This window comes from Ranitomeya imitator, chromosome 5 (genome assembly GCF_032444005.1).
Source record: "Ranitomeya imitator isolate aRanImi1 chromosome 5, aRanImi1.pri, whole genome shotgun sequence".
Classification (NCBI taxonomy): Eukaryota; Metazoa; Chordata; class Amphibia; order Anura; family Dendrobatidae; genus Ranitomeya; species Ranitomeya imitator.
The window spans coordinates 87,943,895-87,968,780 of record NC_091286.1 but is presented as its reverse complement, the minus strand read 5'-3'; the positions used below and the strand labels follow the sequence as shown (position 1 = coordinate 87,968,780).

At 41.4% G+C, this 24,886-nt stretch overlaps 1 protein-coding gene across 3 annotated transcripts in view; it reads left to right on the top strand.

Annotated features, from left to right (window-relative positions):
• Positions 1-24,886, top strand: part of VRK2 (VRK serine/threonine kinase 2) — a 95,989-nt gene that overhangs the window by 24,341 nt on the left and 46,762 nt on the right. For all 3 annotated transcript variants that reach the window (XM_069768908.1, XM_069768910.1, XM_069768909.1), the window contains one exon: positions 21,838-21,958. In XM_069768908.1, the coding sequence (XP_069625009.1) occupies positions 21,838-21,958 (121 nt within the window). The remainder of the gene's footprint in view (positions 1-21,837; positions 21,959-24,886) is intronic.

Genomic DNA, 24,886 nt, shown 5'->3' with positions numbered 1-24,886 from the left:
AAATAGGGATTTTTGTGTACTCACCGTAAAATCCTTTTCTCCGAGCCATTCATTGGGGGACACAGCTCCCACCCTGTTATTAGCTTATGCTTTGTTTTTATCTTTTGATATGTTATACTCTTATATATAATGTGACATGCTTTACGCTTATATGTCGTTATTGATCTCCTACTGCTTTTGCACCGAACTGGTTAGCTGGGAGCCAGCAGGAGGGTGTATACTGCAGGGGAGGAGCTAACTTTTTCTTTGTATTACTTAGTGTCAGCCTCCTGGTGGCAGCAGCATACACCCATGGTCTGTGTCCCCCAATGAATGGCTCGGAGAAAAGGATTTACGGTGAGTACACAAAAATCCCTATATATTATGCTAACCCGGGGGGGCGGTCCAGTCCGATGGGTGTCGCAGGTCCTGGTCCGGCACCTCCCATCTTCTTGTGGCGCCACCCTCCTGCTTCATCCTCGCTCCCCAGCATCGGTGCTCCTGCGCAGGCGTACTTCTCTGTCCTGTTGAGGGCAGAGTAAAGCACTGAATTGCGCAGGCGCCGTTCCTCTCTGACCTTTCCTGCGCACTGCAGTACTGTGCTCTGCCCTCAGAGAAGTAGCGCGATTCCGGGGAGCGATGAAAAAGCAGGAGGATGGCATCGCAAGAAGATGGGAGGCGCCGGACCCAGACCTGTGACACCCATCGGACCGGACCGCCCCCCAGGTTAGCATAATCTAACTTATTTTTCTTCGCTTGCACGTCGGATCGGGGGCTGTAGCTAATATCGGCGAAAACAGGTGATGGGTTCCCTTACATTTCTCCATCAAACCATCTTGTGATTTTACCCTAAGCGCCTTGAATGAGGAACTTCACCTGAAGCATTAGGTCCTATTCACATGACAGCTCGTCTTGTTGGAGTGTTTCAAAAATTGACAGCAGACGGACTTATGAGTCAATAGGGCTATTCCCTTTTTTTTTCTTCTTCTTTTTTATTATTATTAATCAGGACTATTTTAAGTATTCTAGGATCTGTATGCCCATATTAATAGGCTTACATACGTCCAAGGGGGTGACAAATTCTCTTTTTAAAACATCATACTTATTAACCACTAAAATTCTCTATCTCTCTCGTGCTTTTTTTTTTTTCCTTTCCATTCATTTGGAAGGAAGAGTTGACATGCTGCTTCAAGGAAAAAAAAAAAAAAGCAACATATGTATGAGATTTCAGAAATCTCTCACTTTCATAAAGTAAAATGCTGCATTTTGTTTTCACTGGAAAAAGTGTGGCAAAAGAACGTGTCAAAAACCCTTACACCACATTTGTAAATTAATAATAATAAAAATATCATGTTTTATCTCCCATTTTTAAGTACCTTATATGGCAAAATGAAAGGTGTCAAAACTACAACTCAATCTGCAGGAATAAGAGGAAAAAAAAGTGAAACCCCCTGAAAATTCACTTGGTCACAAAGGGGTTATATTAGCAAAGGACACAAGAAAATAAAATAATGTACATACTGCAATCACTTCAGTATTCAGAGCGGGTAAGATCGGGCTTCTTTCTCCAGACTCTCCTGCCGCTTATGGCTGACTTTATTTCCATAATGGTGCCTCAGCCCTTTGTTTGACCACCAACAATAAGGCGAAAACCAGTTCAGACTGCATCAGGTATTATATGCAGCTTCTTTTTATATTAACCCTTGCCGTCTTCAGTTTCAATATTTTCTCCATCATTTCTTTGTTCATGTTTGTGTTTTTTTTTTTTTTTTGCTTCGACATAATGAAAATAGCTGAAGTGGCCCTGAAGCATAAATAATTTTAACTCATATTGGAGCTACATGGTCAAAGCATGTACCCTGAGATTTCTGAGAAATATTAATATAGAAGAAATAGCGTAAAATGTCAGAACTTTCAAATTTCCTAATGAAAATTATTACTACTTTTTTTTTCTTTTTTTTTGGATTTTATAAAAGCACTATGAGAAAGTTTGAAAGGCGGCAACTAATTAGGCAGCGTGTTTTTTTTTTTTTTTTTTGCTTTAATAAACAAGTGCTTACCCTAATATTGCACCCCAGAGTTTATTAGGCATCATATCATCATGAAGGAACTATTTCTTTTATCATCTGGTTATAAATAAATTTTTAATAAGTATTGTTGTGCGATACCTTCTGATATACAGAAGTATCGGATTGGATCGGCCCATATCCAAAAAATATCGGATATCGCCGATACCTATACCCGATACCAATGCAAGTCAATGGGACACAAATATCGAAATGTAAATAAGCCCTTTCTGTCCTTCTACATCCTGTTCCCGAGGGGGGAAGAGTGTGGGCGGTGTGTGGGCGGACATTGTGCGTGTCTGTGTGTGCGGGCGGGGTCTGTGCCGGCCTGCCGGGGATCTGTACGGGCCTCTCGGGGGTCTGTGCGGGCCTGCCGGGGCTCTGTGCGGGCCTGCCCGGGGCTCTGTGCGTGTGTGCAGGCATCGTCCGATGGGACTACGATGCCTCCTACAGTGACACTGATTGACACATTAGCCAATGATAGGACAGTAGTAGTCCCATCATCCGCTAACGTGTTGAATGAAAAGAAAAAAAAACAAACAAAAATGCATACTACATACAGTACATACATACATACAGTACATTAAACATAGAGTACATACTCACCATTACTTGTCATTTTGATCCCCGAAGCCAGTGTCACCTGTAAAAAATATTAAAATAACAAGCAACCAATATACTCCCTGATCGTCAGAAGTCCACGAGTGTCTCACGACGATCTTCCATGGAGAACGGCAGCATCAGCTGATACGACCGGGGGCTCCAGGAACACAATGACGGGAGGAAGGTATCCTTCCGCACTTTATTCCTCCTCCGCCGCTGTAAAAAAATAGTCCCTAGTCTCATTTTTGGCATTGCTGTGTGAGAAATTTTCCCATGCAGCAATTGCCATAAAGTGAGACTTTGAACTATAGTAACCTCAGTGATGCACTGCAGGAGCCATTGTCTCCTATCAGTGTGTCACTGAGGCTCCTATAGATCAGTGACATCACCCGAAGTATGGTTAAATGAAGAATATTAAAATACTTTTTTCCTAATGTGTGTGTGTGTTTTATTTACCCTTTATTACTATTGGATTACTAATGGATAGGCGTCTTATTGACGCCTCTCCGTTATTAACCCAGCTTAATGTCACCTCCGTTATTAACCCGGCAAGGTGACATTAACCCCTTATTACACCATATCCCACCACTACACGGGAGTGGGAAGAGAGGGGCTAAGTGCCGGAATTGGTGCCATTTCTGGGGCGGCTGCAGACTGGTATTTGTAGCCGGGGGGCCAATATCCATGGCCCCACTCTAGGCTATGAATATCAGCCAGCAGCTGTCTGCATAGCCTTTATGGCTATAAAATATAGGGGGACCCCACGTCATTTTTTTTGGGGGGGGTCCCCCTATTTTAATAGCCAGTAAAGGCTACGCAGACAGCTGCGGGCTGATATTCATAGCAGGCTAAAAATATTGGCCCCCGGCCGTCGGTTTTTCCCCTCTGGCGCAGAAACGGGAGCCCACGCCGTTTTGTTTTTGTTTTTTTTTAAATTCAACGCTCATTAAGGCCTTTTTCACACTTGCGTCGGTACGGGTCTGTCGCTATGCGTCGGGCCAACGTACCGACGCACGTTGTGAAATTTGTGCCCCGACGTAGGCAGCGGATGCAGTTTTTCAACGCATCCGCTGCCCATTCTGAAGTCTGGGGAGGATGGGGCGGAGTTTCGGCCGTGCATGTGCGGTAGAAAATGGCGGACGCGACGGACAAAAAAAAGTTCACTTGAACGTTTTTTTCGTGCCGACAGTCCGCCAAAACACGACGGATCCGCTGCACGACGGACGTGATGTGTGGCCATCCGTCGCTAATTCAAGTCTATGGGTAAAAAACGCATCCTGCGAGCACATTTGCAGGATCTGTTTTTAAAAAAAAAAATGCTTTCAGAAAACATTCCTCAAAAGAATGAGCATATGCATTTCTATTTTAAAGGGAACGTTATCACCTGAATTTGGCAGGACAGGTTTGCGGTCATATGGGCGGGGTTTTCGGGTGTTTGATTCACCCTTTCCTTACCCGTTGGCTGCATGCTGGCCGCAATATTGGGTTGAAGTTCATGCTGTGTACTCTGTAATAGACGCAAACTAAAAAATGGTTGAAATTTGACTCAGGTACACTGATGAAAAAATTGTCCATATTATTGGGTGTGCATACTCCGTCTCCCCCAGAAAAAAAGGATCCATCTGTAGGAGGCCTAAACCGGTTTTTAAACAAGCGCCGGTTAACTTGTTAAATCGGCACTCGCTATGGGCAGAATTCTCCAGTAAACTCAACTTACTAAGCAAAAAATGTGCAAAAAAAAAGGAATATAAAAAAAGAAAAGAGACTATAAAACTTGTATTTCTTATCTCAATCTCCCTCCTGCGAGACATCCTCTGAATCTTTAACATATTGCATTTTTAAACTGTTCTCCTAGTCTTTCATATATTCTACTTACTTAAACTCACTTTGACGGTATTGGAAACACATTTCCAGCTAAATTACATACATAGCCCTTTTATTGGATATTGATTGGCCTGCCTTGCATTCCCAGGCAGACTTAATTCAACAATTCCCTAATTAGTTCAAGTCATAACCTATGTCTTGTATTCATTTACCATTAATTAAACCTTTAGTTGTTTATTACATTGCGGTCTCAATCCAACAGACAGCCACAGGAACCCGCGGAAGAAGAGTCTGCGGACTGTGATGGCACGGAAGGTCAACGCTCGGAATATATCGTAGAAAGTTTTACTGTTGACAGAATGGCTGAGAATCAATGTGGTCAATGCAGCAATGCTTTCTCAGTTGCTCTGTCGGCAAGACAAAAAGTCAATTGAAATATTATTCGTAAAGGAAAAATAAGTAATTTTTTTTTTTTTTGTTTTAATGACCAGAGTTACAAAACTGTACTTTCGCTCTGACTGTAGACATGTTTTAAGCCTCAGAAAAGATATTTTCTATGAAGTACATTGGAATATGGCACTGCAGGCTTTTCACCTTGGCCGTCTCAATTGCTTTACAGCCTGTTGCTTTGTTCCTTCGTGTCCTAGTTGGTGTAAACGGCTACATATTATTGCTTTTTCTATTAAAAGGGCCATTGACCATGTAATGAACAAGGTCCTAGTAATTTGCCAGCAGTGTAGAAAACTGGAGTAGTTTTAGTATCACATATTAGGAAGAATGAGGGGGAAAAAAAATAAAAAAAATATATCTCTGCTTTACCCTGTGAGATAATTGGACAGCTCCACTCGCTCTTTATTTAATAAAGGGTAATACTGTAGTATATACTGAATTAGTTTATATGTACCGTATTTGTGTGTTGCTGCACCTAATAATAAAGCGATTGATACGTAAATGCATATTTTATGTTAGTGCCTTTTATTTTCTCACCACATTAATGTGGCACAAACTAATAGCCTAAACTAATAAATGTGCAATTATAGTTAGTATCATTTCACATTAATGTTATGCCTTCCCATTTGACTGCTTTCGATCACCACTGATCCGTAAAGTAACCCGCTTCCCTTCCTTAGACCAAAAAGGATGCTACCATCGACCCCTGGACTGCCCTAGAGCATCGGGAATCTTTTTAAATCGCTTCACTGTTGTAGACTACCAAGGATCGCTACATCAACGGGGTTATCCGGGACTTTAAATATTTTTATGTATGGGGCTAAGAACTAACGGGCAGCTAGTTACTAACCTGCCTTTTGCCCGCTGCTGTTTTCTGCCAGCTCAGAGTGGGCACGAACCGCTCCTACCGGCCATACCCGTTCTTCCACTGATGTTGCGTTAACGTAGAAGTGTCCTCTCTTCCACACTACTCTGTTAATGAGGCATCTCTGCCGATATTGTGCCTAACTGCGGGGAGCAGGCTGTCAATCAGCATGATGTCTGCCATGATGCCCCGTTGACAGAGCAGACCGGAGTAGGAAGAGCTGCTGTGTTGACGAGAGGTGAAATTAATCTGGGGAAAAGCCAGAAGAGATCGTTGGGGGAGTGGGGCGATGGGCATTTTGAGTGGCATGCCCCAGGCCACGCACTGTAAATGTCGCGCATGCGCAGTAAATGTTCCCCGCACACGCTGCAGAGCTGGCTGTCAAAGTGCTTGTGAGTGGATAAAGCCACACTCGCTGTGTACTAGTGAACCATCCCAATGACTAGAAGTGGGCGGCTGCGGCTGAATATAACCTCATTTTTTCCATATATCCGCTGCTCCAGTAAACTGGCCACATGGTATAAATGCTATTTACTGCAGATTAGCACTATATCTCCAGTTAACAGGCAATTCTGAATGTGACCGGTTACTTTAAACCTTTCACTGCTTGAATGTACCCAGGATTCTGACATTTAAAGGGGTATTCTCAAGTTATTACATTAACATAGTAACATAGTAACATAGTTAGTAAGGCCGAAAAAAGACATTTGTCCATCCAGTTCAGCCTATATTCCATCATAATAAATCCCCAGATTTACCATCAAGTGAAAGAGACTGGAAAGCTGTGTGCTGCTCAAGAGACAACTTGAGAACAACCCCCTTAACTCCTGTACTGATCCAGACCATTAAAGATGTATTTTTTTTGGAGTCAGGCTATCGCTTACCGATCAGCTTGGGGCAGTTTTCATTGAATACCTGTTTTCTCTGATGGAGATGTAGCAGACCTTAGAGCTAAATGGTGTATAACCCAGATCGCACTCCTGACTCGCAGCTTCCTGTGTACACTGTGCATTGTGAGCAAGCTGCTACTCAGCGGTGGGGATGGGGTTACACAAACTAGCCTGACTGGGCTGCCTCTGAGCTGTAGTCAGATAGTAATCCTCTCCCGTTGATTGCATTTAAACTACGACACAGCCTAATAAGTGACATATCCTTGTAATCAGGGTCTCCTGTCCTATATTCTGCTACTCTCAGATTAAATGGCAAAAAACTGCTAACACTTTCCAATTTAACCATCCTTTTGAGGTAGTTAGAGGGAGAGAAAAAAAATAGTGTCAGTAATGTCATTTATTCAAAACCATTCCGTTTTACTCTGATGACATCCATGTTTACTTGTCCACACGCTTTTTACACCTTTAAAATGAAGTCGAACCATTCTCAGATAATAGAAAGATTGAGAGAACCATTTTTTTTTTTTTTTTACTATAAGATGACAAGCCAAAGCGAATCTTATAGACTCCATAATGGGCCAAATAGTTCTAACATCTATCATTAGCGCTAATAGGCATACAGTGCCCTCTCGCTCAAAGATGGTCACTTTTTTAACTTAATGTTTCTCAAAAACATCTGGATTACTTTACAGTTCCAGATAATATGGCCTCAGTCCACCCCCTCTTTGCATCATGGACCCCCAGAGTTAGTTCTATAATCCAATGTATGGGGGAACTATGGAACTGATGTTAAATTGGACTCATTGATGTTGGTTACTGCCAGCGATGCTTACCTTACCTGGATGCTGCTTAACACGATGTGTTATGTATACATACATTTTTGGTAAATGCAGTTATCTTACCCAGCTTAGAGAGAACTCCCCTGAGAACATTGGCCCAGGCGCAAGCTCAGCCATTCTTGCATTATACATTTTCCTGTGTAGATACAGGTGTATCGGTGTTAGGATGTTTCCTAGGGAGAATAGGTAGCGTAGACTCGGGCATGCATGGGAATGCTAATGCTTCCAGGAAAGAATATATCCATAATATATTTTTTTTCATTATGAAGAAGCACGTATAGTTCCAGTTTAGACTCCTTAGCATGATGTGGGTGCAGTGATGGATGGATCTGTGCACCAGGCCTTAAGGAATTGTTGTTAATGCACTTTCCTTTCTTATACATTTTGTAACTTAAATTAAAGCAAGCTTGTCATTTCATCAAAAGATGAATTAAATGCAGGCTTGGAGCTTTGGTACTTCTGATGTCTTGACTGCTTTGCTGCACTTCACGGTTAATGGATATCTACTCTCTCGTTAAAGGGGTAATGTGGAACTTGGCTTATTTTTTTTTTTCTCTATGGGGCTTAGCCTTTTGCCAATCTCTACCTGCTAAGGGCATTCATAGACCACTCTATACAATGAATCTGCGGCTGCCGGCGACATCACGTCAACAGAGAGCTTTGCTCTCAACACTGTCGACGTCATGCTGATTGACAGCCTAACTGCAGATAGCCGGCTGTCAATCAGCATACTATTAGCAGTGACACCCCTTTTGACAGAGCAGACAGGAAGAGCTTCTCTGTTGATATGGGGTCAAATGAAGCAGCAGGAGCGCTCCGTGACCACTCTTAGCCAAGAGAGATCGGTGCTGAACAGTTAGGTAGTTGGTAACTAAAGTCCCGGATAACTCCTTTTCATCAGACAACTACCTATCCTGAACAATAAGGGCTCGTGCTGATGAGGGAATAAATCGGACAAGTGAAATCCAATACAAAATCAGATTTGCATTCGGACCAATGTTGTTCAATGATTTAGTTCTCATCTCATTATTTTTTATTTATTTTTTATCGGATTGCAAATTGCAGCATGATGCAAATTTCGGATTGCAATTGCCAATGCAAGTCAATGGGTGAGAGGAAAAAAAAGCATGGCACACTCAGCCAGCTCCTAAAAATCCTGATATTTCATCAGCCGAGTACAGTAAATTCACAGCCAGAACTGTCAGAATAGATATATATATAGAATAAAAAAATGTCATGGGGTCTCCCATATTTCTCTTAACCAGTTGAGGGAAAGCCGACAGCTGGGGCTGATGTTTATAGTCTGAGAAGGGTGTAATAATCATGGCGCTTCCCAGGCTATTAATATCAACTCAGTCATCTACTTAGCCTTTTACTGGTTATTAACAAGGGCTGAACCACCAGCTCCCCCCAAAAAAAACAAAAACAAACACACATTGGATACCCCCTATTATTAATAACCAGCAAAGGCTACACAGACAGCTGTGATATTATATTAATAGCCTGGGAAGCTCCATGTTTATTACCCCTTCCCAGGCTATTAAGATCAGCTCCCAGCTGCCTGCTTTCCTTGAGCTAATAAAAATTAGGGGGTCCTCTGTCCTTTTTTTTAAATTTATTTAATTTTAAAATCAATACAAGTACAGAAAACTACACACGTAAAGCAATGATTATATATCTCAATGACCTCTATCTATATCTGTATTTAAAATTGTTTTACTAGTTAGAAAACTAGCTTTAAATGACCGTTACTATATGTAAAAGCTTATGTTAAAAACACTTTGTATTGCATTTCAGCATGTGTCCGACAAATGCTACTTGCTAAAAATTGCATTATTTTCGCATGACCCTCATCCTACTTTTCTGGATCAACATCAACATTTTTAAATGCTATTGACTCCAGCCTAAGGAGGAATGGTCTACACTCAAAAAGGGAGTAGAGGTGCTGGAGGAGTGGGTTGTCATCCCAAAACGTCTAAGAAGCAATGCCCACTGCATTCTCTGTCAATTTTCCAAGATGATTATCTTTAGAATAATTGTATTCAATGATGTATATACAATAAGGTAAGGTGATTTAGATGAGAACAAGAAGTGACAAAAATAATAAAATGTTTTGACTAATCCCAGGTCCTTGTCATAGGTCGCAGAATATCTGAATCACAAATGTAGAGTTTGGAGGCATACACTTGTATGGTTGAGTGCTGGATGTAATCCGTTCAGCTGGGAAGCAGTGTGTAGTAATGCAGGTGCGTGCCGCGCCTTTGCAAAGTCTTGCAGTTACAAAATTATTCTGATGATTATCTTTCAAAATTTGATTTTTAAGAGTGCGGAGGACATTGCTTCTTAGACCTATACTGAACAGTCAGCTAGGACTATACATGCTACAACTTCCTTGCTAATGTTGCCATGTGCAATGGATCACCAGCTCAAAACCAAAGAGTTATGATAGGAGATGTGGCACAGCGCAGTGAAAAGAAAAGTAGGGACAGAAGAGTTCTTCATCGAAGAGAGATCACCAGCTCTATCTGCTCTGTGTAAAGCAGTTCACAGCTAACCGAAGCCAAGTCCCACCCCAACGTCCTGTGATGTAAGCGGCAATGGACAGCAAGTTACAGAGGAGAAGACTCCTAGTGGGGCATTTTACAGGGATAAAACATTTTCTGTTAATAAAGTGACTAATAATTTAGCTGTTTAGTACACACGCTATGAATTCAAGATGCGTTTTATGAAAGAGACAATGACCATTTAAAAATCACCTGTCACTTGCTCAAAAAATTAAGGTAAATGCCATAAAAAAATTACTGAGCTCTTTTGATACTGCAGCTCTTTTCAGCTTTCCCCATGCCACTCCAGTGCAGAGATATTCACTTATTGCTTTTGGAGATTACTATGTGAAATCTCTTCTTGTAGTACAACTGAGCATTTCTTCAGAGTCTTCTCTGGGACCTTGTGCGTTTACCCCTCTCTTGCAGATGCTGCCAATCACAACTCGGCAGCTGCTAATGCTGAGCTGTGATTGGCAGAGCCTGGGAAAGAGATGTGAAACTACGTGCCACCAGAGAAGACTCTAAAGAAATCCATTTGCTTTTGAAGTGCAGTATGTGAAATCTTTGTTTGCACACCAACAAACGTGAATATCTCGGCAATGAAGCCGCAGAGCACAAAATGGAAATTCAGAGGAGCTCAGGGATTGTTTTTAAAGGTAATTTAACTCCATATTTTTGAGCATATGACAGGTCTTCTTTCGGGTTTTGTTTGGACTGATGCAGCAGAGCAATGTTTCTTATGATATCACTACGTGCTATCAGTGGTTGCATGCAGAAGGCAACTGTTTGATCAATGAATGAAATCTAAAGTTGCAAATGCAAACTGTATTTTATTACCTAACATATAGCTGGCAGATATCAAATGGCAATGTTAGAAGACATACGGTACACTAAAATAACATGCAGGGCTCCCATAGTCCAAGCATTGTGCCCTGACTGCCCAGTGTGGCAGATGTAGAATCAAGTGCCATTTTTTTTTTTTTCTTGTAGCGAAAAATAACGGAGCATGGGTATGTTAAGGATGTCTATCAGCAGGGAAACATTGTCACTTAGGAGACTGGGGAAGAATGGAGAAATAAATTACACATTATCTGCAGCCTCATGTCTTTCAAGCAGTAGTGAATCATTTTCGAGTGGCTCCGGAGCTGCTTCCATTTATACAGGTAGAACTATAAATTCACAGGTGAAGACGGCACTGTGGAAACATTTCCCGTTCTCCGATATTCGGTCCTGATCTGTGACTGTGGAGAATATATTTCAGCATGTAGGATTGACTATGTGTCACAGATGTTAGTCGTTTTCGCTACTTTTTTATGTTGTGAGCCAATAATCATGGGACTTCTATAGATTTATACAAATATTGCTAAAAGTATGGGCACAGGTAGTGCATCATGTTCCAAAAATTCGGTGTCTGAGCACTGATCTTGGGGCGCAGCAGTAAAACACGGGATATTGTACAGTTCTTTTAGCACATGTCAATGAAATTTGGGTCTACTGTTGAACCCATTTAAAGGGGTTTCCATAAATTTGCAGCACCTTGCAGTATGTTATAGCAGCACAGTGGAAGAAACTTTAACGAGTCTCATCCACATGATATGGAAAAAAATCTGCATGTAAATTTAAATCCACAGCATATCCACTTCATAGGATGCATTAAAAATCAAAAGCTAATTTTTGTGGGGAAAAAATATCTATTGAAAATGTGAGTTTTACCCTGGACTTTCGTCTAAAAGCAGTGCTTCAAATTCTCTACATCTTGACATCTATTTAGGGTACGTTCCCAAGGGACCTCCCTAAGCAGGAAAATTGCAGCAAAACTTGCAGTGGTAAATACTGCTCTGGATTTTGTTGTAGAAAGGGTGAAGATTTGCTGCGGAATTCACCCTTCGATTGAATGTAATCCAAAGCAAAATCTGCTGCATCTGGAACCCAGATACCTGTAGCGCTCCCAATAATCAGCTGTCGGGCACTGCAGCTGCATGTGCAGCCACGACACATGCAGCGCCGAACTGATCAGCCGGCATGCTCCATGTATTGAGGTTCCCTCTGCAGCTTATTTGGTAAGCGCTATAGCTTGCCGAATAGTCCCTGACCCAATCAAATTCGCTCATCTCTACTCCTCGGCAGGAGATCTTCCCTATGACATTTACAGTAGTGTTCCCCCAACTCCAAGACTCACAACCCACCAACAGGTCACTTTTTTAGGATTTCCTTAGTCTTGCACCCGTAATAATGCCATCACCCGTGTAAGGCCGGGGTCACACTAGCGTAGAATACAGGAAAGTGATATGCGAGAAAACATCACATAGCACTCGGACCAGTGTTAATCTATGGGGGCAGCTACCATCAGTTTTTTCTTTCTTTCTCTCGGGCGTATTCGACGTGCGGTGTAAATTCGCTACATGCTGCGATTGCACACGTATATCGGCCGAGTCTTGCCCATGCAAGTCTATGGGTGCGAGAAAAAATCGGACACCACATGAACCATCAGTGTAGCTTGCGAGAAATACGCACACGTTTTTGTCATTTCAGCCCATTGAGCCATAAAATTCAAAGAAGAAAAGCAGTGAGAAATGTAAAGCCATACGCGTGTCATACGGATGCATAGGTGCGTGAAAATCGCATTGCAAACACATTTACACATGGATGACCATACGGAGAACACTGGTGCAACTCTCGGCAGGGAGACTTGGGCCGATTTTTTTTTCCTTACGGTAAGTGCGACCCCGGCCTAATACTAAGGAAATCCTGAAAAGATCTGTTGGTCGGCCATGAGGACTGGAGTTAGAGGATGTATGGTCATCGGGTTCCCTCGGTGGAATGCTCCGTTAATGTTGCTGCTTTTTTTGCAAACTGTAATAATTTTATGTAACTGGGTAATGTTTTTGTGGTAGTTTTTTGATACCTTGACACTTTTATTAGCAACATATAGTCCTTGTATTAGCCATGACGTCAAGTGGCCGGATTATCCATTCTGGAATAGATATCGGTTCGCCATGCATATTGGACATACAGTTGCTCAGTTACGTGAGCACTTCCGAACAGCTAGCAATTCCGACATACAATCCATTCCTTTTAAGTTATTTGTGCTTCCTGATGGAGTAACCAAAGCATGGGACAGGATGGCGGCTTTTAAAGGGAAATTGTCACCAGGTTTTTGCTCTCGGATGAGGAAGCAGCATAATGTAGGGGCAGAAACTCTGATTCCAGTGATGTATCATATTGTTTACTGGGTGCCATAGTCGCGATAGAATCATAGTTTTCTCTGCTGCATATGTAGCGGTACCCTAAATCCTGTGCTCTGCATAACCCCGCCCACATCACTGATTGGACGTCAATATACAGTGTACGCAGAAAGCTGTGGTGGGGGCAGCGTTGGACTATGAGGCACAAGACACCTAGTCTTCTAGAGATAAATTGGATGCGTACTGTAGACTGGTGTACAACAGTCCGCGGATGGGTTTTGTTGGTTATGCCATCCCTCAGGTTGCCATTTTTATGGTTCGCACTGCTCCCTCTGCTTATAACAATGCACTGTTTTGGTAATTGCTATTTATTCAGTTGTTTAATCCGTTATTTGTGTATCCAAATCAAAGCTTTTCTCCAGGGAAAAAATATGTATTCTTAATTCTCCAAAATAAACGTCTTTGTTGTATTCTTCTGTATTGGAAGAAGACGTGAAGACAATTCTGCACATATTGGGATCACTGATCCTCACAGAAGGGAACTTGCTTATGTAGAGTTTTTGCCATGCTTTGCTGTTGACCACGCTTGACCCGAGCTGCCAGTGCCTATACGAGCATGGGAATGGCGCCTGGGGCAATGCTATTCTTCCATTACTAGTCCACCTGAACGGCACCATATGGAAAACTTCAAAAGGCTTATATGATCCCATTATCTTATTGGTTGCATTACTGTCCATAGAAGTGTGGTGGTTTTTTTTTTTTTGGTTTTTTTTTTTATTATTATTTTTTGCAGTCAAGTAATGTGGGCGCAAAAAAAAATAGTGCTGTTAAATAAATATATATATATATATATATATATATATATATTAAAATGTAGGTTTAGTACGCCGTCTTCTGAAATTGATAAATGGGCCCGACTCCCTTTAAGACCCTGTCTACATAAATTGCATTTTGTCAGCGTTCCTGTAAATTAGAGAATCATTTCTGCGTCACAATGACCATTTTAATTCGTTACATTTTTACTTGTGCTAAAAGTAAGATTTGGATCAATGCAGGCTATAGATTTTTTTGCAGAATTTTTCCCTTGCAAGCCAAGCAGTCAATATCTAATTTCTTTGTAGGCATACCACACATAATATGTTGAATAAAATAGTTAAAAAAAAAAAAATAAATAAATAAAAGGCCAGAAAAAAGTCGTCTAAGTGTTCTGTGTATTTGGTATTTGCATCCACATAGGTGTAAGCTGCGTGCGAGGTGATGATATGCAGAATACCCGGACCAGACCTTTCATTATTTTCCCTGCTCGTTAGCGGCGGTGCCAGTCGCAGCACTGGGCAGGCTCTATGCATCCTTCAGCAAAATAATCCAAAAAAATCACTTTAAGTTGTCACGTTCCTATTGATGCATTTAGCTGCTGCTTGGTACATTGATAATGCGCTGCGCACTACAGTAGCTGGAGAGTCGTCTCCTCTCCCAGGCCTAAATGAATGCAGCAGCAGATCTGTCCCCTCGGTACTGTTTAAAATGTTAATTTAGCTTGCTACGCAGAAGAAATTTGGAAAAAAAAGATCTGTAGAAGGATTCGTTGGTGCTCTCACACTTTTATCATATACTCCGAGTTTAACTAGGAGATGAGAATGGATCTGCTGCTTAATCCCAGCCAAATAAGCATTTCTCCCAGCCTGTAATTGTGATGGATGGCCTGAACACTCGCAGAAACCGCCGCGCAGACCTACAAGTGAGGTTGGGATATTCACACAGAGAGAAATAAGGGCTCGTTCAGTTTTTCTTGCACAAGTGTGGTCTGTGCACCCGTACCTATGATTGTCCCTGGACTGTTTACGTGTCCGGTTTATCTCCACGTATCAAGCGGTCCTCATAGAAGCACCGAGACTTGTCCAATATTTAGCCAAGTGTCAGATCAAACGCACCAATGCAAGTCTACGAGTCGGCGAAAAAAATTGCATCGCACTCGGATGCTGTATTTTTCATGGGCTGTTTAATAGTAAAAGCTTAAGAAACCATCATATTAAGCAATATTTTATTATTTTATTTTTTTAAATTATCTGAGAAAAACTGCGACCGAACTCCTGATGCTACCAACTGACGCTCTGACCGAACTCTGATGGTGCCAACTGACGCTCTGACCGAGCTCTGATGCTACCAACTGACGCTCTGACCGAGCTCTGATGCTACCAACTGACACTCTGACCGAGCTCTGATGCTACCAACTGACACTCTGACCGAGCTCTGATGGTACCAACTGACACTCTGACCGAGCTGTGATGCTACCAACTGACACTGACCGAACTCTGATGCTACCAACTGACACTCTGACCGAACTCTGATGGTACCAACTGACACTCTGACCGAGCTGTGATGCTACCAACTGACACTGACCGAGCTGTGATGGTACCAACTGACACTCTGACCGAGCTGTGATGGTACCAACTGACACTCTGACCGAGCTGTGATGGTGCCAACTGACACTCTGACCGAACTCTGATGCTACCAGCTGACACTCTGACCGAGCTCTGATGCTACCAACTGACGCTCTGACCGAGCTCTGATGCTGCCAACTGACGCTCTGACCGAACTCTGATGGTGCCAACTGACACTCTGACCGAACTCTGATGGTGCCAACTGACTCTGACCGAACTCTGATGCTACCAGCTGACACTCTGACCGAGCTCTGATGCTGCCAACTGACGCTCTGACCGAGCTCTGATGCTGCCAACTGACGCTCTGACCGAACTCTGATGCTACCAGCTGACACTCTGACCGAGCTCTGATGCTACCAACTGACGCTCTGACCGAGCTCTGATGCTGCCAACTGACGCTCTGACCGAACTCTGATGGTGCCAACTGACACTCTGACCGAACTCTGATGCTGCCACCTGACACTCTGAGTGTCCTCTGATTTTTCTTGTTTGAGAAAAAAGGGGAAAGAAATCGCCACCTTCTCCATTCAAAGGGTCCATGAAGGTCCAATTATTATTATTTTTTTCTCCTTTTCACAGACCCATTGACTTGCATGGCTGATTTTTTTTTTTTTTCCCAAATGATTTTTATTGGAATTATAACTTTTTTAACCGGGCAGGAAAAGCTAGGGAGGGACGGAGGGGAAGGGTGGGATATGGAGGTAAGGGAAAATAAGCCCCTATAACAATAGGGGAGACAGGTGAACATATAGTAGATTAATATAAACATAAAAGCTTAAAATGATGTACATTGTAGGCTATAAGATAGCATAAGTAATGCTTTGTGGAGAATCGCTAAGTAAGCATCTAGTTCTGTCATAAAATAAAATGACGTAGTAGGCTATAAACTAACATGAGTAATACTATGTACAGATTCGCCAAATAAACATTAGCAGGTAGGCTATAAAAATGGCTTTGTGTAGATTCGCTAAGTAAACATCTAGTAACCAGTAAGTAGTAGAATATGAAAGCCCGTCGTGAACTTTAAGCTTGATGTATGGTAGATGGTAGCTTGTCTTGTACGGGAACACCCTTCGGTGGTCCAGTGACTATGTGGGCATAAAGTCTGGCTCAATATCAAAGCTAATTATTGGGAAGTAATATAGCTGTAGCTCATAGGTGAAGTAAGGATAAATGTTTTATACATAAGGCGGGACTACAATTCAAGTAGGACCATTGGAGGCTCTAGAAGGATTCAGACCAAGTCGCTGCCGCATGGCTGATTTTAATCCGACTCTCAGATAAAAATCGGACAGGTCACCGATATTTCCTGCAGATCACTCGGTCCGAAGAAAAAAAATTGGATGTGAATGGCTCCATAGACCATGTACGAGTGCTTTCTGTGAAAAACACGGATAGCACTCGTACTGAAAAAGATTGAAAGTCTGAATGAGACTTTAGAAGGAAGGATTGATGGAAGTGTAGATAAATGGAAGAAAACCAGGACATGAACTGTCAGAAAAAATGTGAATAAGGCCTTGTGAAAGAATAGTGTGGCTGTGGCGATGAGTGTCTTGCGTGTAATCTCACTCATTAGCCATTTAGTATTGGAATTTGATGTGGGTTGAGGCAATAAGCCGGTGAGAATTAATCGTTTGTATTGTGTTTTTATGTTCGTTATACATAGTGCTCAACAATTCTCTATATTTTAGAGCTGTTACCGGCATGTGCTAAAGACTGTTTGTGTCGTATCTTTGTTTAATCTCTCGATCTAACTTTCATATATACAAAGTGAACTGCGTTTCGGCCATATAGAGTATACTTCTAAAAATGAAGGTAATCTGCCCATAAACTGACCAATTCATGCCAGCCCACCAGCCGCGACAAGGCGACCTTTCTTTGATGGGACCCTAAATCCAATACATCCCTCTCCCAGGCTATAAATTTAAAGGGCAGGTAGGATCCAGCGTGAATTAAATGCGTTGTTATGCCTCATTCACACGTACCCAATATAGTGTATGGTGCTATTCACATGTCCGTGTTTTTTCATGGACCGTGTGTCTGTGCAAAACTCAGACATGTCACACCTACTCCAGTGTCACGGATGAAAAGTACCAATGCAAGTCTGTGGGCAGAATATATAGTTTTATTTATATTGAAGGTTTGGTCTAAACTTGGGAGACTTTGCAGCCTGATTTTATATGATAGATAAAATCTATCTATCTATCTATTGCTTCTATCTATCTATCTATCTATCACATCTATCTATTGCATCTATCTATTGCATCTATCTATCTATCTATTGCATCTATCTATCTATCACATCTATCTATTGCATCTATCTATCTATCTATCACATCTATCTATTGCATCTATCTATCTATCTATCACATCTGTCCATCGCTTCTATCTATCTCTATCTATTATCTATCGCTTTGATCTATCTCTCCTATCTATCTATCTATCTATCTATCTATCTATCTATCTATCTATCTATCTATCTATCTATCTATCGCTTCTATCTATCTATCCCATATCTATCTACCTATCTAGCTATCACTTCTATCTATCTCTTCTATCTACCTATCGCTTCTATCTATTGCTTCTATCTCTCCTATCTCTCTTCTATCTATCCCATATCTATCTATATATCACTTCTATCTATCTCATATCTATCTATCTATCTATCTAGCTATCACTTCTATCTATCTATCTACAGTGGGGCAAAAAAGTATTTAGTCAGTCAGCAATAGTGCAAGTTCCACCACTTAAAAAGATGAGAGGCGTCTGTAATTTACATCATAGGTAGACCTCAACTATGGGAGACAAACTGAGAAAAAAAAATCCAGAAAATCACATTGTCTGTTTTTTTATAATTTTTTTTGCATATTATGGTGGAAAATAAGTATTTGGTCAGAAACAAACAATCAAGATTTCTGGCTCTCACAGACCTGCAACTTCTTCTTTAAGAGTCTCCTCTTTCCTCCACTCATTACCTGTAGTAATGGCACCTGTTTAAACTTGTTATCAGTATAAAAAGACACCTGTGCACACCGTAAAACAGTCTGACTCCAAACTCCACTATGGTGAAGACCAAAGAGCTGTCAAAGGACACCAGAAACAAAATTGTAGCCCTGCACCAGGCTGGGAAGACTGAATCTGCAATAGCCAACCAGCTTGGAGTGAAGAAATCAACAGTGGGAGCAATAATTAGAAAATGGAAGACATACAAGACCACTGATAATCTCCCTCGATCTGGGGTTCCACGCAAAATCCCACCCCGTGGGATCAGAATGATCACAAGAACGGTGAGCAAAAATCCCAGAACTACGCGGGGGGACCTAGTGAATGAACTGCAGAGAGCTGGGACCAATGTAACAAGGCCTACCATAAGTAACACACTACGCCACCATGGACTCAGATCCTGCAGTGCCTGACGTGTCCCACTGCTTAAGCCAGTACATGTCCGGGCCCGTCTGAAGTTTGCTAGAGAGCATTTGGATGATCCAGAGGAGTTTTGGGAGAATGTCCTATGGTCTGATGAAACCAAACTGGAACTGTTTGGTAGAAACACAACTTGTCGTGTTTGGAGGAAAAAGAATACTGAGTTGCATCCTTCAAACACCATACCTGCTGTAAAGCATGGTGGTGGAAACATCATGCTTTGGGGCTGTTTCTCTGCAAAGGGGCCAGGACGACTGATCCGGGTACATGAAAGAATGAATGGGGCCATGTATTGTGAGATTTTGAGTGCAAACCTCCTTCCATCAGCAAGGGCATTGAAGATGAAACGTGGCTGGGTCTTTTAACATGACAATGATCCAAAGCACACCGCCAGGGCAACGAAGGAGTGGCTTCGTAAGAAGCATTTCAAGGTCTAGCCAGTCTCCAGATCTCAACCCTATAGAAAACCTTTGGAGGGAGTTGAAAGTCCGTGTTGCCAAGCGAAAAGCCAAAAACATCACTGCTCTAGAGGAGATCTGCATGGAGGAATGGGCCAACATACCAACATCAGTGTGTGGCAACCTTGTGAAGACTTACAGAAAACGTTTGACCTCTGTCATTGCCAACAAAGGATATATTACAAAGTATTGAGATGAAATTTTGTTTCTGACCAAATACTTATTTTCCACCATAATATGCAAATAAATTGTTAAAAAAACAGACAATGTGATTTTCTGGATTTTTTTTTCTCAGTTTGTCTCCCATAGTTGAGGTCTACCTATGATGTAAATTACAGACGCCTCTCATCTTTTTAAGTGGTGGAACTTGCACTATTGCTGACTGACTAAATACTTTTTTGCCCCACTGTATCTATCTCATATCTATCTATCTACCTATCTAGCTATCACTTCTATCTATCGCTTCTATCTATCTATCGCATCTATCGATCTATCTATCGCTTCTATCTATCCATTATCTATCTATCTATGTATCGCTTCTATCTATCGCATCTATCTATCGCTTCTATTATCTATCTATCATCTATCTATCTATCACATCTATCTATCTCTTCATCGCTTATATCTATCGCTTCTATCTATCTTTCTCTTCTATCTTTCTATTCCATCCAGTAGTATTTTCGGTAGACTCGCACTTGCCTGGATCTGTAAGAATATGGGCCGGTTTTCCAAGGCTGTAATCCGGTATTGACCTGATGGAAATAGGACTAGTGAACACATGTGTATGAATGGAATCATTCCACCGTTAACGGGAGATTTACGACTGATAAAATGAGTACAGAACAGCAAGTGGTGGAGATTGTGTTTTTATTCTAATACGAGAGCCAAGTCTTACATTAGGACGATGTTGAAGCCAGTGCAGAAAATAAACGGCCCCCAAGGGACGGAGGAGCATTCTGTTAGGCTGAAGGGCCTTTAATAATGGCTTACCCTAATGGCGCGTGCGTGTGTCCTGTCCCCTGCCTCCATAATAACTGTTATACAGTAACACGGGCAGTTGTGACGTCGACACGACCATTTTTAATAGGCGACTTTTTAAATGAAACTCTTAAGTTTGCCGAGTGACTTCTCGCTGCACGAAAGCCCATAAACTACGCCGCGAGTTTACCAGCCGCGAGCCGCCGAGATCACATCTTTCTCTCCAATCGCAACAGCAGATAAAATATCCATCTCCAATCTCGCCTTAGTGATTGATACACGGCTCGCCTCCTTCGTGTTTTTTTTTTTTTTTCTTTCCCCCAGAAGCCGCTCTCCAAATATTCATAACACAATAAAACAAATTTTAAATTATGGCTGGAAATATTTTGCGAGTAACTTTCATAGGTGTGTATATCAGCTGCTTTGCATCTCGCATATAAACACGGCATAATGAAGATCTGCGCGCTGCGAGTTTTTTCTTTTTTTTTTTTTTTCTCCCACTCCAGGTTTAACTCCTTCCTTTTCTTTTGAATAAAGCAATTATTTTTTTTATATTTTTGCCTAAGTGGAAGAAAAAAAAAAAAAGTATAACCTTGGAAAAAATGATTGTCATTGTGTTTTTTGTTAGATTTCTATTAGGGGGTGAATTATTTGGGGTCGGCGGCCGCTGATTCTAGGAAATCTTAGAGGAGCAAGTGCATTGTTTAGTGGTAAAGTGGAGCGAGTTCCGCTCTTGTCCACTAGATGGCAGCTTTGTCTTACCTTTACGGTCCAGCTTGTGAACATGATGGAACAGGAAAGGCCATCAGTGTTTAGTCTGCACTCAAATGGTCTCTGTATGACCAGTGTGGACCCCATGGACTTCCTGGAACATGTGTTAGCAATTTAGTCGCAGACATTTCTTTCTTTGTTTTTACTGCCTGGCTCTTTTGAGAAAGTGTTGGTGCTGGGTTATGGGCTGTCTGGATCATGTCAGAGGCCATGGGGATCAAGTTCATGTGACAGGCTAGACAGAGGAAGGATGAAGTTAGAGGAGGTAAGAAAACTGACCCGGCAACAAGTCACTCGGCTGTCTGTGGTGTAAAGCCAAAACGACTGGGCGTTCGCGCTCTTAATACAGCTGAACAAACAAAACACTTTGCCTATTTTACTTTTTCATATTTCATCACTAATCGTCGATGCATTCCTCAAAAATGTATTCTGATACTCCATCATTTTTAAACATCCCTCCTTTTATTTTATTTTTTTTTCTCATTTTATTTTATTTTAATTTTTTTTTTTTCTTCCTAGCCCCATCCAGACGAGGGGACCTGGAAATCCTCGCATACTGTTTGCTCCACTGGATCTCTGGAAAATTACCCTGGGAGCAAAGCTTGAAGGACTCTACTGCTGTCATGTATTCCAAAACAAAGTACGAGTTTAAAAATAAAGTATAAATCGTATCTATATAGTGCAAATAATGTAAAAAAAATAATAATAATAATTTCTTTCACCCTTTTTAATTTATGGTATGTTCACATGAAGTTTTCACAGAAGTGTGTGTGTGTATGCATGCGTGCGTGCGTGCGTGCGTGCGTGCTTTTTTTTTTTTTTTTCCTTCTGCCAAAAAAAAAAAAAAGCGAAGCCGATATGTGAACATACCTTTGCACAAAATTGATGCATCATACAGGGAGCTCCATTTCGGCCTCTTAATAAGGTATAGGCAGGGCGATGCTCATCGTTTCGGATATCAGCAAATTTCATCACGTACGGCCACAATATTGGCATTTAAAAGGCAAGAAAAAAAGTCATTTTTTCCGAAATACTGCATTAGAAAAAAAAGCTCAAAAAAAGCTTAAAAAGAGAAAAGCGCTTTTGATTTTTTCTTGTAAGTTAAAATTCTTAATGGCTAAAATACAATGGAAAATAGCGTTCACAAACGTTCGCACTTGCTGGAATCACTTTGTTCCGGTGTAGTCCCGGTATTACGGACTGGTCTTTCCCATAAATACTAGTGTGCATTGCGATCTGATGCAGTGCGAGTGTAGTCTTTCTTCATATCCCATTCATCCGTTAAGGATGAACACGCACGACCGTATGTTTGGTCCCAGCGCTATCCGTCAAAAAATCTGATCTCACTCAGACCAACTTAATCAACGTCGCACGGCAGATGAATGTTTTTTTTTTTTTTTTTTCACATGCGGATTCAGTCAGTGAAAAGCAATCAAACATCATGGAAGATTTCACTCCGGAAATCGGAGGAGACTCGCCCATTGAAGTAACATAGTAACATAGTAACATAGTTAGTAAGGCCGAAAAAAGACATTTGTCCATCCAGTTCAGCCTATATTCCATCATAATAAATCCCCAGATCTACGTCCTTCTACAGAACCTAATAATTGTATGATACAATATTGTTCTGCTCCAGGAAGACATCCAGGCCTCTCTTGAACCCCTCGACTGAGTTCGCCATCACCACCTCTTCAGGCAAGCAATTCCAGATTCTCACTGCCCTAACAGTAAAGAATCCTCTTCTATGTTGGTGGAAAAACCTTCTCTCCTCCAGACGCAAAGAATGCCCCCTTGTGCCCGTCACCTTCCTTGGTATAAACAGATCCTCAGCGAGATATTTGTATTGTCCCCTTATATACTTATACATGGTTATTAGATCGCCCCTCAGTCGTCTTTTTTCTAGACTAAATAATCCTAATTTCGCTAATCTATCTGGGTATTGTAGTTCTCCCATCCCCTTTATTAATTTTGTTGCCCTCCTTTGTACTCTCTCTAGTTCCATTATATCCTTCCTGAGCACCGGTGCCCAAAACTGGACACAGTACTCCATGTGCGGTCTAACTAGGGCTTTGTACAGAGGCAGTATAATGCTCTCATCATGTGTATCCAGACCTCTTTTAATGCACCCCATGATCCTGTTTGCCTTGGCAGCTGCTGCCTGGCACTGGCTGCTCCAGGTAAGTTTATCATTAACTAGGATCCCCAAGTCCTTCTCCCTGTCAGATTTACCCAGTGGTTTCCCATTCAGTGTGTAATGGTGACATTGATTCCTTCTTCCCATGTGTATAACCTTACATTTATCATTGTTAAACCTCATCTGCCATCTGAAGTCTATGGGAGCGATGAAAAAATGGGATGCCGCAGTGTAGGATCAGGATAAACATTGCCATTTTGTTACATAGGAAACTGTACATGATTAATGGCTGCTGCACTAAAAAAACGGACCGTGAGAAACAAATCGTCCCACTTTTCTGGACTTTTTTTTTTTATACGCTCATGCCGCCCTACCCTAATTTTGAGAACACTTACACTTAGGCCATGGTCACACAACTGTTTTTTTTTTTTTTTTTCTCATCTGAGAAATCAGGCTGCTTGTGGTAATCACAGGATGATGGTGATCCTTTTCTTTTTTTTTTTTTTTCTGATGTGGAGAATAAAAAAAAAACTTTCGCCATGTGCTGCATTCAGACTGTCCTTGAAAATCGGACCGCACTTTTGTCATCCAAGTGCGGCCTGCCTTTTTTTTTTTTTTTTTTTTTTTTCAGCGACCCTGTTCATAAAAACAGAAAAAGCTCACAAAAGAATGGTCCTTATTGGTTTCAATGGAAAAACGACACTTGTTCATATGTTCAGGTGTTCAAACCTCTTGACTGCCTCAGATTTTCAGACGCCGTGCGTTTCTAAGCCGGGACGTGCCCGTTTTTCAGTGGTTTTCCCTGGAAAGATGCTACATACTATGCAATAACTGTTGGGGTAAGTTCACACAGGGCATTTTTGCTGCCTTTTTTATGCTAATTTTCAGCTGCTTTTTACAGTACCATGAGCCTATGAGATTTCAGAAATCTCATGCACACACACTGGTTTTTTGTTTGATCAGTATTTTGTGTTTTTTTGGACATAGAGCATGTCAGTTCTTTCAGCGTTTTTGCTGCGTTTTTTCACCCATTGACTTGAATGGGTGTTGAAAAAAACGCAGGTATCATTATTTGCTGCTGAAAATCCAAGGACATTCAGACAAAGAGACAAAAAAAACGCAGCAAAAAAACACCAAATACGCACCAAAAAACGCACCTAAACCTTCGTTTTTGACACCGTTTCTTTCATGCCAAGAAGATCAGGTTTTGCTGCAGAAAAAAAAGCAACAAAAACGCCCTGTGTGAACTTACCCTTAATGGAAAGTCTAGTAAGATGCCAAGGTGTCTTTTTTTTTTTTTGTTTGTTTTTTTTTTTGAGCGTTTTGTAAATCTCAAGTGTTTTATTAATTGCTCATTGTATTTAAAGAAACATCAGAAAATCATCAAGAAAAAGATGCCCCCAAAATTGCTGAAAAAACATTGACAACGTGTTT